At 39.9% G+C, this 19,700-nt stretch overlaps 1 protein-coding gene across 1 annotated transcript; it reads right to left on the minus strand.

Annotated features, from left to right (window-relative positions):
• Positions 1-627: 627 nt before the first annotated feature.
• On the minus strand, positions 628-17,791 carry LOC114649375 (dnaJ homolog subfamily B member 6-like). The gene is made up of 3 exons (XM_028798873.1): positions 17,106-17,791; positions 10,733-10,787; positions 628-645 (listed from the first exon to the last, which is right to left on the minus strand). Exons 1-3 carry the CDS (start codon positions 17,789-17,791, stop codon positions 628-630), a joined length of 759 nt encoding a protein of 252 aa, XP_028654706.1.
• Positions 17,792-19,700: the final 1,909 nt, after the last annotated feature.

The following is a 19,700-nucleotide window of genomic DNA, read 5'->3' on the forward strand; positions in this document are numbered from 1 at the left end:
CTGATGTCATTTTTGCTGAGTCATTAAGTATAAACTAGGAATAAGAATAAGAATACCGTCACTATGTATTATTCATGAGGTAGACAATTCAATAGGCAGGCCATTAAAAATAATGAAATGAAAATGTAATTGTGTGACAATTAAAGGATGTGCTTTCTCCAGGATCCTGATGCCACCTATCAGGTTTCTTGTAACACTTCCCATGAACCTGTCTAAATTGTCTCAATGGTAGTGATCTACAGTGGAAGAAAGAGAACATCTCATCCACCATCTGCTTGTCAAGTCGGTCTGTGTATTGTGGACAAGGCTATTAATATAGAGTATTAAAAAATGGATGCCAATATAATAAACAATGGATGGTTCCCTAGATCTAATTATGGCTGGTAAGCAGAAGGCATATTCCTTTACACACAGCCCCAAGTTTTACATTATCAGGTCTCTGCAGGGCCTACCTCTTATATTATGGGGGTCCAGGACTGCATGGACACCTGGGATCACTTGGGTGGAGTTCTAGGGAGATTTCCTGTCTGTATATGTGGCTCAAGGCAAGTACCTGGAAGTAGTCTCAGCAGGAGGTTCAAAAGTTTCTTATCAACTGCAGACAACAAGCTCAGAATCAAGAGCAGGTCAGTTGCGAAGGCATACCTGTCAAGAGAAGAGACACCAATAGTATCAGAAGTGGCAAAAACGAAAAGGAGAGTGTTTTGGTAGACGTATTTACTCGTGGAAAAGAGGAAAAGCCATCCCATGTCAGTCTGCATCCTTTATCTGTTAAAGTAATGTGAAAGAGAGCTATGGGTTTGTCAGTTTCATGGACTATTTCTCTTTTTCCTTTTACCTGGACTTCCCAGGGTTCTGAGTCAGCTTTCAAGAGCCCCCTAAAGTTTACAGATTGAAATACCCAAATAGGAACTTCACTTCTCATAAAGATAATAGGGAAAAGTAACATGTCTGTACCTCACAAATTTCCTCCTCATAACATCAGTGTTAGCTACTTACAGTGCATCCGGAAAGTATTCACAGCGCATCACTTTTTCCACATTTTGTTATGTTACAGCCTTATTCCAAAATGGATTAAATTAATTTTTTTCCTCAGAATTCTACACACAACACTCCATAATGACAACATGAAAAAAGTTTACTTGAGATTTTTGCAAATTTATTAAAAATAAAAAAACTGAGAAATCCCATGTACATAAGTATTCACAGCCTTTGCCATGAAGCTCAAAATTGAGCTCAGGTGCATCCTGTTTCCCCTGATCATCCTTGAGATGTTTCTGCAGCTTAATTGGAGTCCACCTGTGGTAAATTCAGTTGATTGGACATGATTTGGAAAGGCACACACCTGTCTATATAAGGTCCCACAGTTGACAGTTCATGTCAGAGCACAAACCAAGCATGAAGTCAAAGGAATTGTCTGTAGACCTCCGAGACAGGATTGTCTTGAGGCACAAATCTGAGGAAGGGTACAGAAAAATTTCTGCTGCTTTGAAGGACCCAATGAGCACAGTGGTCTCCATCATCCGTAAGTGGAAGAAGTTTGAAACCACCAGGACTCTTCCTAGAGCTGGCCAGCCATCTAAACTGAGCGATCGGAGGAGAAGGGCCTTAGTCAGGGAGGTGACCAAGAACCCGATGATCACTCTGTCAGAGCTCCAGAGGTCCTCTGTGGAGAGAGGAAAACCTTCCAGAAGGACAACCATCTCTGCAGCAATCCACCAATCAGGTCTGTATGGTAGAGTGGCCAGACGGAAGCCACTCCTTAGTAAAAGGCACATGGCAGCCCGCCTGGAGTTTGCCAAAAGGCACTTGAAGGACTCTCAGACCATGAGAAAGAAAATTCTCTGGTCTGATGAGACAAAGATTGAACTCTTTGGTGTGAATGCCAGGCGTCACGTTTGGAGGAAACCAGGCACCGCTCACCACCAGGCCAATACCATCCCTACAGTGAAGCATGGTGGTGGAAGCATCATGCTGTGGGGATGTTTTTCAGCGGCAGGGACTGGGAGACTAGGCAGGATAAAGGGAAAGATGACTCCAGCAATGTACAGAGACATCCTGGATGAAAACCTGCTCCAGAGCACTCTTGACCTCAGATTGGGGCGACGGTTTATCTTTCAGCAGGACGACGACCCTAAGCACACAGCCAAGATATCAAAGGAGTGGCTTCAGGACAACTCTGTGAATGTCCTTGAGTGGCCCAGCCAGAGCCCAGACTTGAATCTTATTGAACATCTCTGGAGAGATCTTAAAATGGCTGTGCACCGACGCTTCCCATCCAACCTGATGGAGCTTGAGAGGTGCTGCAAAGAGGAATGGGCAAAACTGGCCAAGGATAGGTGTGCCAAGCTTGTGGCATCATATTCAAAAAGACTTGAGGCTGTAATTGCTGCCAAAGGTGCATCGACAAAGTATTGAGCAAAGGCTGTGAATACTTATGTACATGGGATTTCTCAGTTTTTTTATTTTTAATAAATTTGCAAAAACCTCAAGTAAACTTTTTTCACATTGTCATTATGGGGTGTTGTGTGTAGAATTCTGAGGAAAAAAATGAATTTAATCCATTTTGGAATAAGGCTGTAACATAACAAAATGTGGAAAAAGTGATGCGCTGTGAATACTTTCCGGATGCACTGTATGATGTGCTGTAACTGGAGGAGCCAGGAAGGTTCAAGAGCAGACAGGGCTCACTGCTTTTGTATTCAGCAGTCTAGTGGTAAAGCAGAAACTTTGACCTTGAGCATGGGAAAGGTGCTACATAAATAAAATGTATTATTGTTGTTATGGAGATCAATGGTATGCCATCCCAGAAGAGCTTATAAATGGGAAAAAGTAGGCAAAGTGAGTCACACCACCAATGGAGTGTTTTTAAATTAATAAGAATAATAATACATTTTATTTATATAGAACAGAGTATACACCATTTGATCCTTAGATGCTTTAAATTAAAATTAAAATAAATAGGTAAAATATGCTATAATAAGAATTGCATATTAAAATTTAAAAGGTAGAATAAATAACCATTATAAATCACGCTGAAATCAATATGTTTTCATTGTCAATTTAAAAACAGCCAATGATGGCAAAGCCCATACAGAATGCGGCAGTTTGTTCCATAGGTATGGACCAATGGTGCAGAAGACTCGATCAACACTTGTAGACGACTTTGTCCACAGGACAACCACAGAATTAGAGGATGCAGATGAGAGACAGACAAAACAGATGTGGATGGAGTAAGACAGACTCAAAGTTATGTGGGTGCAGAGGCAGAAAGATGAGAAGCAGACTCTTATATTGGATGTGCTCCTTAACAGGTAACCAGTGTAGGGAAAAAAAGCACAGGGTGTAAATGGGAATATTTTTGTGTGTGGGTAATATGCATGCAGCACGACTTTAAATGTACTGCAACTTCTGAATGGTCCTTTGGTGGAGACCAACAGACCGACAGTTGCATGTGATGATATAACAGCAGGCACCAGCATGTTAGCATTTCCCATTGGCGGTGGTGATTTAAGTTTGAATATGTTCCTGAGGTCTTAGACACAGAGGAAATATGGTTTATGGAAAGTGTGTATTGGGTCAAACATAACACCTAGGTGTGTAACTAAAGAAGATAGTGGGATCATTTGTCTGTTTACAGTAACATTAGTGTTTGTATGGCATGGAGCTCCCACTACTTTGGCTTCTGTTTTTCCACTGTTTAGTTACAAGTTGTTTTCCCTCATACAGCACCAGACATCATCCAAGCATTTGGTGGCATATGATAATCCTAGATGCCCTTTGGAAGAGGCCTGGAAATAGATCACTGTGTCATCAACCAAGCAATGAAAAGACATATTGTGTTGGTGTAAAACTGTACCCAGGGATAGCATGTAAATCAAGAAAAGAACTGACCTTAGTGCTGTCCCCTATGAAACTCGGAGGACATAAAACAAAAACATGGATTTGATTAATAATGTTTACCATAGGAAATGTGTCCTTTTCTTTCACTATAGTGAGATGTGAACTGTTTCAATACAGTACCAGAGATTCCAAAATCACTGATGTGCCATGGATGACAGCATTGAAGGCAACAATCAGAACAAGCAGACTACAAAAATCCTGTGTCTAAAGGCATACTAAGGTCATTTACAACCCTAACTGACACAATCTCAGTACTGTGGGCAGCTCGAAAAACAGATTGAAAAACTTCAAATAAATCATTTGAGCCTAGATGAGACTTAATTTGCAAGGCAACTGCCTTCTCAAGCACTTTAGACACAAAAGCAAGGTTTGAATTGGGGCAATAACTGAATAGTAGAGCAGAACAACCTGTTTAAAAGCAACAGGTAATAAAGACATTTATAGAGAAGAAAGAATCAGACAAGCTGCCACAAGACAAGGTTTGGGAACACTTTAGTTTAGGTACTGCAAAAATGGATTTATTGCAAGATGTTAACATGCACAACTTTGGATCTTGCATTAGTAAAGTGATTATCCATCCATCCATCCATTTTTCAACCCGCTGAATCCGAACACAAGGTCACGGGGGTCTGCTGGAGCCAATCCCAGCCAACACAGGGCACAAGGCAGGAACCAATCCTGGGCAGGGTGCCAACCCACCGCAGTAAAGTGATTATCCATCTCTGCAATGTGACCTACTGACAAGGCGTCACTGTGATCTGAGGAGGCTCAAGTGAGGCACATTTCTCTTCATATTACATATTTAGCATAAGAACTGTGAGTCCTTCATATTAACAAGTCATTTTACATTCATGCCAATGGACCACACAACATTGAGATACAGTGGTGTGAAAAACTATTTGCCCCCTTCCTGATTTCTTATTCTTTTGCATGTTTGTCACACAAAATGTTTCTGATCATCAAACACATTTAACCATTAGTCAAATATAACACAAGTAAACACAAAATGCAGTTTGTAAATGGTGGTTTTTATTATTTAGGGAGAAAAAAAAATCCAAACCTACATGGCCCTGTGTGAAAAAGTAATTGCCCCCTGAACCTAATAACTGGTTGGGCCACCCTTAGCAGCAATAACTGCAATCAAGCGTTTGCGATAACTTGCAATGAGTCTTTTACAGCGCTCTGGAGGAATTTTGGCCCACTCATCTTTGCAAAATTGTTGTAATTCAGCTTTATTTGAGGGTTTTCTAGCATGAACCGCCTTTTTAAGGTCATGCCATAGCATCTCAATTGGATTCAGGTCAGGACTTTGACTAGGCCACTCCAAAGTCTTCATTTTGTTTTTCTTCAGCCATTCAGAGGTGGATTTGCTGGTGTGTTTTGGGTCATTGTCCTGTTGCAGCACCCAAGATCGCTTCAGCTTGAGTTGACGAACAGATGGCCGGACATTCTCCTTCAGGATTTTTTGGTAGACAGTAGAATTCATGGTTCCATCTATCACAGCAAGCCTTCCAGGTCCTGAAGCAGCAAAACAACCCCAGACCATCACACTACCACCACCATATTTTACTGTTGGTATGATGTTCTTTTTCTGAAATGCTGTGTTCCTTTTACGCCAGATGTAACGGGACATTTGCCTTCCAAAAAGTTCAACTTTTGACTCATCAGTCCACAAGGTATTTTCCCAAAAGTCTTGGCAATCATTGAGATGTTTCTTAGCAAAATTGAGACGAGCCCTAATGTTCTTTTTGCTTAACAGTGGTTTGCGTCTTGGAAATCTGCCATGCAGGCCATTTTTGCCCAGTCTCTTTCTTATGGTGGAGTGGTGAACACTGACCTTAATTGAGGCAAGTGAGGCCTGCAGTTCTTTAGACGTTGTCCTGGGGTCTTTTGTGACCTCTCGGATGAGTCATCTCTGCGCTCTTGGGGTAATTTTGGTCGGCCGGCCACTCCTGGGAAGGTTCACCACTGTTCCATGTTTTTGCCATTTGTGGATAATGGCTCTCACTGTGGTTCGCTGGAGTCCCAAAGCTTTAGAAATGGCTTTATAACCTTTACCAGACTGATAGATCTCAATTACTTCTGTTCTCATTTGTTCCTGAATTTCTTTGGATCTTGGCATGATGTCTAGCTTTTGAGGTGCTTTTGGTCTACTTCTCTGTGTCAGGCAGCTCCTATTTAAGTGATTTCTTGATTGAAACAGGTGTGGCAGTAATCAGGCCTGGGGGTGGCTACGGAAATTGAACTCAGGTGTGATACACCACAGTTAGGTTATTTTTTAACAAAGGGGGCAATTACTTTTTCACACAGGGCCGTGTAGGTTTGGATTTTTTTTCTCCCTAAATAATAAACACCATCATTTAAAAACTGCATTTTGTGTTTACTTGTGTTATATTTGACTAATGGTTAAATGTGTTTGATGATCAGAAACATTTTGTGTGACAAACATGCAAAAGAATAAGAAATCAGGAAGGGGGCAAATAGTTTTTCACACCACTGTAAATAACCCAGCTACTGATGTTTTATAAGTGTTATAAAGGCCAGAAGGAGAATCTGTTAAGGTATTGACCCTCTAAGCGTCCCCAGTTCGCCTTCAGCTCCTAGTGATGTAATAGTGGTAGGTGATTCTATTGTTAGGAACCTCAATATCACTTGCCCTAATTGAAAATCTTCTGTTTCTTGTTTTCCCGGTGCTCGTGTCCGAGATGTGACGAGACGTGCGCCGGCGATCTACAAGAACAGGGCAGTTGGAGCAATTGTTATACATGCTGGCGTAAACGACATAAGGCACCGACAGTCCGAGATCCTCAAGGCAGACTTCACTGCATTAATTAAAGACACAAAGGAGAGGACCCCATCGGCAAAGATCTTCATCTCGGGTCCACTCCCTCTCGTCAGACGATCAAACGAGTACTACAGTCGTCTGCTTGGATTAAACAACTGGCTGCAGGGCTTCTGCAAGAATCAAGACATCGGTTTCATCAACAACTGGGACCTCTTTTGGGAAAGACCGCGTTTTTTCAAGCGAGATGGCCTGCATCCGAATAGCTTCGGCGCCCGGGTCCTCTCCGAAAACATATCCAAGGTAATTCGTTTATCTGGACTATCTATCTCTGCTTTTAACCCCTTCCGAAATGCCACTCTTGTGCTTGGTCATGATAATTGTTTAATAAAATCTTCCATAAAAGTGCACAACATAAATACTGTAATAACCAATGTTAATGCACATAGAAAATCTAGGCAATACGGCATAAACACCAATAATTTAATTAAAGTTACTACTTTAGATGAACAATGTATTAAAACTATAAAAACATATCATAGATTAAACAAAAAATACACGCAGAACGGCGCTAATAAAAATAACTTAATTCCTGTTCCATATATCAATAACGCACATAGTATTCATCTCTGCTCCTCCGAAACATTGAATATGGCACTATTAAATGTTAGAGCTTTAACTAACAAGACGTTTTTTATCAACGATCTTATTAGTGATAAAAAAATAGATTTTATTGCACTAAGTGAAACGTGGCTTAACTCAGATGGCGCAGCTGTTTTAATCGAATCTGCGCCTCCGGATTACAGTTTTACTCGTGCTGATCGCCAAGGAAAGAGAGGTGGAGGGCTAGCAAACATTTACTCAAGCAGGTTAAAATGTAAAAATATCAGTTTTGGTAAATTCAAGTCTTTTGAGTATCTCGCCATTATTATTCAGGGAGATTCTCACGTTCTAGTATTATCCGTGTATAGACCTCCAAAATTCAACGCGTCTTTCTTTGAGGAATTCTCTGACTTGATGTCAATCTTAATTACGAACTATGACACACTCTTAATAGTCGGCGACTTTAATTTTCATATAGATAATCAATGTGACCAGAAAGTAAAAGAATTTATGAACCTCCTGGACTCTTTCGATTTGAGACAGCTCGTTAATCAGCCTACACATAAAGCAGGTCATACGTTAGACTTAGTAATTACTAAAGGACTAAAAGTTGATATAAAGCAGGTCATTGATATTGGTCTATCAGACCATTTTCTTCTACTCTTTAATATAGAAATAATGATAGAAAACACTCATGAGAAGCATATTGTTAAAAAACGGTTCTTTGACTCATCAGCAACTTTAAAACTTTCAAACATTCTAACCAATCAGTCCGTTTATAGTGCCAACTATAATAGCGAGGAGAATGTAAATAGTAAGGTGGAAAGATTTAATACTAAAGTGAGGGCTGCTGTTGACTTAGTTGCACCTGAAAAGACAGTTAAAAAATCTTCTAGCATTGTTATACCATGGAAGACCCAAAGAGTGTCTGATTTAAAGAGAACATGCCGTAGAGCTGAGCGTAAATGGAGGAAAACTAAACTAACTATTGACTATGAAATATTAAAAGTTAAAATAACAGAATACAATAACACAGTCCGTCTTGAGAGGCGCTGCTATTTCTCTAAGCTTATAAATAACAATGCTAGTAATCCCAGAGTCTGATTCTCGACGATTGATCGTCTGTTAAACCCAAGTAACTCAAAGGAATGCCTCCTAAGTACTTCCAGTAAAACCTGTGAGGCTATCGCTGTATTTTTCAATCAAAAAATTAATGATATTAGAAATAACATAGTATATCTCCCCAACACTAAGGATCCTCCTAAACCCCAGTATCCCATAATAAACAAATTAAAGTCTTTCACTAGGATAGATTTACCTGATATACATAAAATAATTTCTCAAATGAAACCCTCCACCTGTGCCCTTGACCCAATACCAACAAATTTTTTCAAAGAAGTATCGGGCGTGCTTAGTGATAATGTTCTTGACATAGTAAATTCATCATTAGATACGGGGGTCTTCCCAGACTGTCTTAAGACTACTGTAGTTAAACCCCTACTTAAGAAAAATAATCTCGATCCCTCTGCTCTTCAAAATTATAGACCCATCTCTAACCTGCCTTTCTTAAGTAAAATTCTAGAGAAGGCAGTCATTATACAGTTAAATGAGCACCTCAATAAACATGCTATTCTTGATAAATTTCAGTCAGGTTTTAGAACAAATCACAGCACAGAAACTGCACTCGTTAAAGTAGTAAATGACTTGCGGGTAAATGCAGACAGAGGCCATTTATCTGTTCTCATCCTCTTAGATCTGAGTGCCGCATTTGACACCATTGATCATAATATTCTTAAGAATCGCCTTAGTCAATGGGTGGGCCTCTCTGGCAGTGTCTTAAATTGGTTTGAATCCTACCTGGCAGGGAGAAAATTCTTTGTTAGTTGTGGTAATTATAACTCAAAGACACATGATATTCTATATGGTGTTCCACAAGGCTCTATCCTGGGTCCACTGCTCTTCTCAATCTACATGCTTCCATTAGGTCAGATTATCTCAGGGCACAACGTGAGCTACCACAGCTTTGCTGATGACACACAGCTGTATTTATCAATAGCACCTGATGACCCCAAATCTTTTGATTCGCTAACACAATGTCTAACTTGTATCTCAGAATGGATGAATAGTAACTTTCTCAAATTAAATAAAGAAAAAACCGAAATCTTAGTGATTGGCAATAATGGATACAATGAGGCTATTAGAAATAAACTGGATGCATTAGGATTAAAAGTCAAATCGGAGGTAAAAAGCTTAGGGGTAACCGTTGATTGTAATCTGAATTTTAAATCGCATATTAATCAGATCACTAGGACAGCATTTTTTCACCTAAGAAACATAGCAAAAGTTAGACCTCTTATATCATCGAAAGATGCAGAGAAATTAGTTCATGCGTTTGTTTAGTCGGCTAGATTACTGTAACGCACTCCTCTCAGGACTACCCAAAAAAGACATCAATCGTTTGCAACTAGTGCAGAATGCAGCTGCTAGAATCCTTACCAGGAAAAGAAAATCCGAACACATTTCTCCAGTTTTGATGTCACTACACTGGTTACCTGTGTCATTCAGAATGGACTTTAAAATTCTGCTTATGGTTTATAAAGCTTTAAATAATCTCGCCCCAGCTTATATATCGGAATGTCTGACACCTTATATTCCAAATCGTAACCTCAGATCCTCAACTGAGTGTCTCCTTAGAATTCCAAGAGCAAAACTTAAAACAAGTGGTGAGGCGGCCTTCTGCTGTTATGCACCTAAAATCTGGAATAGCCTGCCAGTAGGAATTCGCCAGGCTAATACAGTGGAGCACTTTAAAAAACTGCTGAAAACACATTATTTTAACATGGCCTTCTCATAACTTCACTGTAATTTAATCCTGATACTCTGTATATCTAATTCATTATAATAACTATTCATTCAAAATCTGTACTAACCCCTACTCTCTCTTCTGTTTCCTTTTCCGGTGTCCTGTCCACCATCTACCCAAAGCACCATGATGTTCCAACAATGATGGATGGATTAAAAGCCAGAAGTCTGTATGACCATCAGCATCAAGTGACTCCGTGAAAAACCCGAACTACAAAGAGGACTATTTCATTTATGTTAGGTAGAATGCCCAAAGGGGACTGGGCGGTCTCGTGGCCTGGAACCCCTACAGATTTTATTTTTTTCTCCAGCCTTCTGGAGTTTTTTTTTGTTTTTTCTGTCCACCCTGGCCATCGGACCTTACTCCTTTCTATGTTAATTAATGTTGTCTTATTTTAATTTCTTATTTTGTCTTTTATTTTTCTTCTCTTCATTATGTAAAGCACTTTGAGCTACTTTTTGTATGAAAATGTGCTAAATAAATAAATGTTGTTGTTGTTGTTGTATTGCTGCATAAGAGTAAATGAATACTGTAATAGATGCATTTTTGCAGGACCTAAACTAAAGTATAAAACGTTTTACCAGGAGAGCAGGAATAGGATCCAGAGAACAAGTAGTAGAATTCAGCTGGAGAACACTATAAGTAAAGTCTTTCTCAAGAGACCTCAGAAAAGCTACTAAAGAGTGGAATTGAATGAGTGACAAGATCAGAGATAGGCTGAGTCAAAACTGCAGGCTTTAATTGTTCTCTAAAATTTTTAAAATTATAATTTTTTTGCCTGTTCACTTACCACTCTAACAGTGGTGCTGCAACCCAAGGTTAAATGTTCTGTTGCTTTCAAAATACATTCTTCATAGATGCCTCATGAAGTATGATGACCTTAAATGCTGTGAGAGGGACATTCTAAGTAAAACTTGTTGAATGGTGGGACATTCAGGCAAAAAAAATCTCAATTAAAATGTAGTTTGTTTGAAGCTAAGCCAACATGTAATATATTGTCTCCCAAAATAATCAAAAGATCATTTGAATCACCAGGAAAGCAGAGGTATAATTTGTTTTGTTTACATCTTTTGCAATTGTTTCTGCTTGCTATTAATCTTTACTTTTATTGTTTGCATTTTTTATTGTTATTTTCCCATTTTGTGAGTCTATTTTCAACTTTGCTAGAAACATGATGCATTCTAATAGATGATACAACACATCAGGAATTGTCCAAACTTTAAAATTTACAATTATAAAGGAACAACTAAGTCTTTGATTGAGCAATTTAAATAAATGATGAAGGAATTTGCTGTCGACATTGCCCTTTTCATCTTGGTTGGTTCACAAGAAGCAATAGTGATCACCTATTTCTCCTGTTCTCAACTTCTCTTTTGAATAGTTTTGGCATATTTACTCAATATACATCTAATTTATTATGGTACATGTGACAAAAAAATAACAGTTTTGTGATTATGTCTTGCCCTAGATGTGGCATCAAAGAATGCAAATTCTGACAGCCACACACTTGGACATAATATTTAACTGCCCAATGGATCCCTGAATAAATGAATTTTGGATTTAAAAATGAAAAACGGCCTCCTGTCCAAGTTGGCTCCCACAGAGTTTGTAGGACTGCTAATATAGGTTAGGGATTGGTTGCTCATGACCCCAAATTAAGCAAGTGGATTAGAAAATGGATGGAAAAGCATATCTGCAAAAAGAAAGTACTAATTGACAATGACAAGGGATGTCAGCCAAATGGTGCTGACAACATTTCTAGTGCTTTGTTTTTATTAATTGAGTATAAGATTTCTCCGCTTTAAGTTGAAAATTTTTTTTAAAAAAGTTTTAATTTTCATTTATTCTTATAGGTGTTGGCTTATATTCAATCTCTTAAAATTTCCATCCATCCATCCTCTTCCGCTTATCTGACGTCAGGTCGCAGGTACAGCAGCTTGAGCAGAGATGCCCAGACTTCCCTCTCCCCGGCCACTTCTTCTAGCTCTTCCGGGAGAATCCCGAGGCGTTCCCAGGCCAGCCGAGAGACAAAGTCCCTCCTGGGTGTCTTCCCCGGGGCCTCCTCCCAGTTAGACGTGCCCGGAACACCTCACCAGGGAGGCGTCCAGGAGGCATCCTGATCAGATGCCCGAGCCACCTCATCTGACTCCTCTCGATGCGGAGGAGCAGCGGCTCTACTCTGAGCCCCTCCCAGATGACTGAGCTTCTCACCCTATCTTTAAGGGAGGGCCCAGACACCCTGCGGAGGAAACTCATTTCAGCCGCTTGTATTCACGATCTCGTTCTTTCGGTCACTACCCATAGCTCATGACCATAGGTGAGGGTAGGAACATAGATTGACTGGTAAATTGAGAGCTTTGCCTTACGGCTCAGCTCCTTTTTCACCACAACAGACCGATGCAGAGCCCGCATTACTGTGGACGCCGCACCGATCCACCTGTCGATCTCACGCTCCATTCTTCCCTCACTCGTGAACAAGACCCCAAAATATTTGAACTCCTCCACTTGGGGCAGGATCTCGCTCCCAACCCTGAGAGGGCACTCCACCCTTTTCCGGCTGAGGACCATGGTCTTGGATTTGGAGGTGCTGATTCCCATCCCAGCCGCTTCACACTCAGCTGCGAACCGATCCAGAGAGAGCTGAAGATCACGGCCTGATGAAGCAAACAGGACAACATCATCTGCAAAAAGCAGTGACCCAATCCTGAGTCCACCAAACCGGACCCCCTCAACGCCTTGGCTGCGCCTAGAAATTCTGTCCATAAAAGTTATGGATCTCTTAAAATTTGCAATACAATATAAGCATCATGGGTTAGTCTCTCCTTTTTTAAGGAGATTTCAGCTAGTTTAAAAGTGAACAAATGCCCATTTCCTGTTATACCATGGCCGGGAAGTAAATGAGAGCTCTCTGTGAAATAGCAGAGGTACCAGGCAAGTCACCCTGTTTAATTAGAACAAAAAAGACCGCTGTTACAGCCCAAAATACCAAATGAAAGTAACTGGCTTTTTGCCATGACGGTAAATAAGGTTGTAGCTCTGTCCTCTTTGATCGTCAGGTCAAAATGTGATGCTGCCTTCTAAAAGTGCCTCATCTTCATATCACAGAACTTTCTTTGGGTTTTGTGGGTGTGGCCAGGCACCCCCCCTTGGGCAGTTGTTTGATGCTGCAGGGAAAGGAGAATACTGTTAAAGAGTCAGCTCCCCCACTTGGCCCGAGTTGATACTAACCTCCTCAGAGCCTGGAATGTGGTCTCCAAGCCTCCATGTATATAAAACCTCCCATTCATTTTGTGAACCAGAAGCCTATCAAGCATCAACAGGATTGTAAGACAGGAACCAGCCCCAGCCAACACAATAATTAACAGCCCAATTAAACTGTACATCTTCGAGATATTGGAACAAAGAGTAAAAAAAAAAAAAAAACACCCAGACACTGAGAATGGGCACAGACAACCCTGGCAGAGCTCAGTTTGGATGCTGAAACTGTGAGGAAGCAATGCTAAGCACAGCAGTACTGTGCTGCCCTATAAAAAAGTACTTTGGCTGTGTATTGGTGTTTGGGGATGGTATTCATTATAGAAAGGCACTATGTAAAGTAAGATCTGTTTTCACCTTCACTGCATATATTTTCTCTAGTTTTTTGCCATATCACAAGTACATATGTGCTAAGTTAATTGGTATGATGCAGATGTGTGTCAGTGTGTACATCAGTGCTGCAACAGCTCTGGTGCCAGGGAAAATCTATTAATTGATTAACCTCTGCTCAAAAAAACCCAGTCATATCATTGACATTTTTTACAACATTCACTTTCCTTAAACCTTGCTTATTCAAAATGTATTATAGCAACCTGAGGAGTTGAACTGATACCCAAACACAATCAACAGTTAGTGACCTTTGAAGATCCATTTCTAAGCTCTTTTGTGATGGAGACCCAACATCAATCACTGTTGTCTGTAAGCCTTGGGAAGCCCCTGGTAAAGTACTGTACTTGACCCTTTGTAGGGGAATCTCCATTTTTATGAGTTCTCAGTGTGCTGTCCATCTTCCTGGTCTTTCCAGTCTAGCTTACTGTGATGTTACAATAAACATCCATCAGGCCCCATCCCAAATATCCAGATCTGCCCAATACCACAGGCTAACTTGAGGAAAGTCACTGATGTTCAGCACAACTACACATGGCTCTGCCATAAATGCACCTATAGATTTTCCACCTGCAGATTACTGCACAGTTCATTGTTGGTACGGTATTTAGAAATGTTTTTGTAAAATTAACATGGAATATCCGAAATTGTTGTGAAGTGATGCTCAATATGATTTCTAAATAAACACTAACTCAAATTGAACCAAAAAAAAAAACTTTATGCATGACCTGTGTTGGCTGGGATTGGCTCCAGCAGACCCCTGTGACCCTGTGTTCGGATTCAGCGGGTTGGAAAATGGATGGATGGATGACCATTGATAAATTACCTCAAAAATGTTTCCATAACTATGAAGGCTTCTGCTTTTATTACTTTGTGCAGAGTTTAAACACAAAATGGAGTCAGAATTGGGGTGAATCAGATGGTGTAATGGAGAATAAAATAAATAAAACACTAATATCTGTTTCTCCAGTTCCTCAGAATAATCTGATTGGTCAGTTTAGCTTTGATGATGCGAGGAAAGAGGAAATGTCAGTGTGTAATGCACAAGAAGGAGCAAAGACACATGCTGTTTCCTTAAGAGGCATTAGCTCTCTGGAAATGTGTTCTTTTCAATTGCGGCATTTTAATAACCTGAATTTAAATAAAAAAGTATTATCCCACCCAGCATGCAAAATGACGGTTACAAGCTTACACGACAAGTTAGGATAATTCTAGCTCTTTATTGATGGTTTCATGCGGCATTACAAACGGGAAGCTTATGACAGACATATCAAGCCGTGGGACTCTTGATCTGTGCAGTCCGTCATTTTTCGTTGCCACGCTGAAAGGATTTTAGCCGGACAGAAGACATAATCTTCTGCTCGGCCTTGGACGGAAGACATACTCTTCCGCCCGGAAGCTTCAAAGTGTTGGCCGTAGGTGTCCATCCTTATATTCAGTTGTTCCATGTGCAGGGTGTGTTTCTCTGGTTCCAAACAAGGACAGGAAGGATTCCAGCCCCACCTTCAAAAAATACAGGAATAGCACAATGCCTATATGCAGTTCTCATTCTCCCAACAAGGAAAGAAAATAGTGTACTGACAGAAGATAAAAATATACTGGTCTGTCTTTAGGCTGACTATTCAATTGTCTAGTTGTTTGTGGCTATCTAGTCCTGTGCTTGGCTCAGCAATTCTAAATGAAGATGTTGTGCCCTGTGTACCATATTTGGTCTGCCTGTATGAATGAATCCATAACAGTGGGCACAGAGAACGGTGACATTAACTTAAAAAAACACATAGTATAACACATGCTGAGAGGTTTGACTTTAAAGATGGAAGTATGAAACCGGAGGGGAGGCGAGAATGACATCTTGAAAATAAGGGGGAAGCAGGCTTTACAGGAACATGTTCGCAAGAGACGTTCACATATACGCAAATACAGAGGAAAGGTGTTGAAAGTACATGTAGGGCAAGAGATAGCAAATACTTTTAAATAATTCTGTTACCTGTCTTTGACAGGTGCCACAGATAATATATAAAATGATAAAATGTTCAGTGTTTGGTGTCCATGCCTGGACAAAATGTTGTCTGGCACCCACAAGAAGGGTTAGAATGTGTGATGAACAAAGGCAACAAGAAGAACAAAGAAAGGGAGATATAAGAGCTAGCATATCTGGTTTAGAGATTCTTAAATGATCAAAGTGATCGAAAACAGGTGGACTTACCATTGTACCATTGTGCCTGTTTTTAATAAACAGGTATCTCTCTCTGCTAGTATCCTTTGTCGTGTGGATTAGGAGACAGCTTAAGGTATCGAGTGATGGTAATTACCGACCAAACCAGGGGTTGGTGCTGTTATATAATGCCTTTTCTCTTCCTCCCTCTGCAGGATGGAAGATTGGCGACCTCACCATCTCTGACATCATTTCTGTTGTCCTCCCTCCTGGACCACAAAAGACCAGATACTTCACCATTTATGAACTAGTCTACATGTTGACTCTCATCTGAAAAGACATTCTTGTGTTTTTGTTTTATTCTTTATTTTATCCAATTGCACAGGGTTCACCACAGTGCCTCAAACCTTTTTCTGACTCCTTTGTGGTTTACTACACCTTATGATAGGGTTCAAACGCTGTTTGATGTTAGGTTTTCCTTTTGACATAACATATAAAACTATTTGACCGTTGAATTGTAAATAGTTAATTTGTTAATGGCATTTTTAACATACTCAGAACATGATTGTCATTAAAGCAGTCTTATATATAAAATAACAGCATTCAATCAACTTTCGTAAAGTTCTTGGCAGACAATGAAGCTCAATTCTCAAAATAAAGAGGTAGAACGATTCTAATATTACTTAAAAGAGGGTTTCCGAGGAACAGTTAGATGTTAATTTTGCATAAATTCTATTAAGCTAATGTACGTCACCAAAAAAAAACCCTACTTACAAGATAGGCCGGCCAGCTCTCTACTATGAACTGGAAAAAGAAGATTCAGATAGCATCAAGTCAATGGACAATTCAACTCCTCCGCCCAAAGATTTCTTATCAAGAGAATAAAGACCTGATATTTAATCATTACAAGTTATATAGACAACTGATTGTCTATTATTTTATGTCATTCGGATTTTTTATAAAAATGTAAGTAGTGCTTTTTAAAGGATTTACAATGAATATGTTACACAAAGATTGAGAACCAATTTATGGACAAAATATTACTTTTTAAAACTTGATCTGTCATAGATCTCCTGGTGTGAGATCAGAACATTTTAAACAGAGTTGATCATAAAGGTGGTCAGTCTCCAGAGCAAAGATAGCCATTTTCAAGCGGCTGCTCTTTGCCATTTATAGTAATTGATTTCAGCTGTCCATCTTCCTCAACTTCAACCGTCTCTTGACCATTCTCCACAACTCTCTTTGTGGTAATTTTTCTGCCATTCACTGTTTTGGTGGAGGATGAAACAGAGCGAAAGTTATCCCTGGTATTTTTTTCTCCAAATAAATTAGAATACACTGATGTGAAGCTGTCACCCCCAGGTTGTTTATAAGAGGTATATCCAGTTTCATATCCTGACATTCTGGGACCAGAAGGATGGCTACTATATCTGTAAGCTGAAGAGTCTCTATTTCTTCTCCTACTCACGCCTTGGTTTCCTAAAAAGTTCTCTTCAAATAGGTCTCCAAAAAAATCTGCAAAAGGATCTCGACCACCAAAAAAATCTCTAAAAACATCTTCAGGCCTGCGGAATGTGAATCCAAACACTTGGCCACTATGAAATGGTCTTCCACTCCCTCTACCTAATCCTTCAGTGCCATATCGATCATAGATGTCACGCTTACGGGGATCTGAAAGTACTTCGTAAGCTTCAGACAGTTGCTTAAATTTCCTCTCAGCTGTATCTCTGCTTTGTGGATTTTTATCGGGATGCCATTTTAATGCCTGTTTCCTGTACGCTTTTGTAATTTCATCTTGGGTTGAATTCCTCTTTACTCCCAAAATATGGTAATACTCTGACATTTTTTATTTACTCTCTAGTTCAGAGTGAAATTATCAGATTTGATGACAAATGCTTCTGCTATACAGTATTTTGTTAAATTTTTTTTCACTTTTTGTGAACAACATCTATTGCCTCAGCCACCACTTACATAACCTCTCCTATCCGAGGAGGTGAAAACCAACAAATGACTCTTAAGTTTAATATGACAGTTATTTATAATGGTGTAAATAGTCAGTGTTAGCCAAATCTCACAAGATAAAAAATGATGCTTTGTAAATTAACTCCACCCACCCCAAAATGAAGTGAAGAGCAGTGATGGAGAAAGGAGATGATGGAGTCAAGTGGGTGTTTTGTACCATGAACTCTTTGGAAGCTTGTGATGCTGCTGCAGTGGCAATTAACACTAATAGGAGGATTAGCACTTAATTCCTTCCATCTGTCACAATTCATGTACCAAACATCTGTCTAAGGTTTGTGTGAATCATCCAGTTACTTAGCAGGTGACATACAGACATGTTAGTATTTACTTTTTAATATTTTTACTCTTTCTGAAGATACCCTTGAAGTGAAGGAGGCAATCTCTTTTTGATTCAAAAATTACTATTGCTTTTGCATTTGTGGGACAAAATGGAACCACCCTGGGATATTAAGTGTCATTTCTACAGTTACCAATACTTTTATCTAGTATTCCTACCAAATCCATTGGAACCACTTGTAAAAAACGCAACAAACATAAAAATGGTGATGTCAGATTGGTTGGCTAACAAAGAAAACAATGATTGCAAAAAACAGCCAGAGCTACAGAGAAACTCAGACGTGAGTCTAACAATGACTGCCATCTTCTGGTGGTGATTTCTTTTTAGGTGGCTCTGGGAGGAAGAGGAGGGTCTGTTGGAAGTAAAGTGGAAGTGATGTCATAGCTCCTCATGCTGATGATCTTATGTTCTGAGGGCAAGAATTGTGAGAGGCTGCCAACCCCTGGCTTGGAGTGTAATTACCATTCATATATAAGTCCTGAAGATGTCTCCCATTCATGCATGTGTGACATGGCCACCTCGTCAGTCCAGCCCAGTTGGGCCAGGTGACTCAAACCAAGAGTAAATAGAAATAAGAGAGAGTATCAGCATTGGCATGAGCCCCAATTATGTAGGTCCTAAAAAATTATATTGCTGAAGGTTCAAAAACCATCAAGACAAATGCAGGTTTGATTCTTTGTGTGTGACCTTCCACTGTAGAAATGTATGGTCAGTGACAAGGTAAACTTGTGGCCCAGTAGATAGAACCTTAATTATTGAATTTCCCACTTGACCACCAGTGATTCCCTTTCAAATACCACATACCTGGTCTCCCAGTCTAACAGTTTCTAGCTCAGGCACATCATGGGGTGGCTAGCATCTGTCATGTCAAGAGTGGTCAAGAAGCCTGCTTTCCTGAATCCCTTGATCAGCTCATCCACATTTGGATGAGGTAGGCATTGGGTAGGCATCAAAATGGAAGATTTGATTAAGTGGATGGAAGCCATTGTAAAAGCACTAACTATCGTCTGGCTATGGTGCGACTATAATAGGGCTAGACCGGAGACTAGTACTTTCCTCAGTTACACCATTTGTTTGACTTCAAGCTCCATTTTTGCTTTCTTTGCATCTGGGAGTCAATATGGTTGTTCTCTGACAATGCACTACTTTTTTGATAGATAGGATGACTGCTTCAAGCTCCAGCCATTAGTCAAACTATTCCTAAAATTCAATATTAAACTATTAGCAAATAAGGACTGAGATACACCGGAGTCAGACACGGGGCCCCTTTCCTTCCACAGTGTTAGCAAATTATGTAGTAGGCTCTCTCAGCTGGTCAATGATTCAGTTACTTCACCAAATAGTCTACCAGAGACTATTGAAGAATTTATTTTAACAGCAAGTAAAACATTGT

The sequence above is a fragment of the Erpetoichthys calabaricus genome, chromosome 3, assembly GCF_900747795.2.
Source record: "Erpetoichthys calabaricus chromosome 3, fErpCal1.3, whole genome shotgun sequence".
Classification (NCBI taxonomy): domain Eukaryota; kingdom Metazoa; phylum Chordata; class Cladistia; order Polypteriformes; family Polypteridae; genus Erpetoichthys; species Erpetoichthys calabaricus.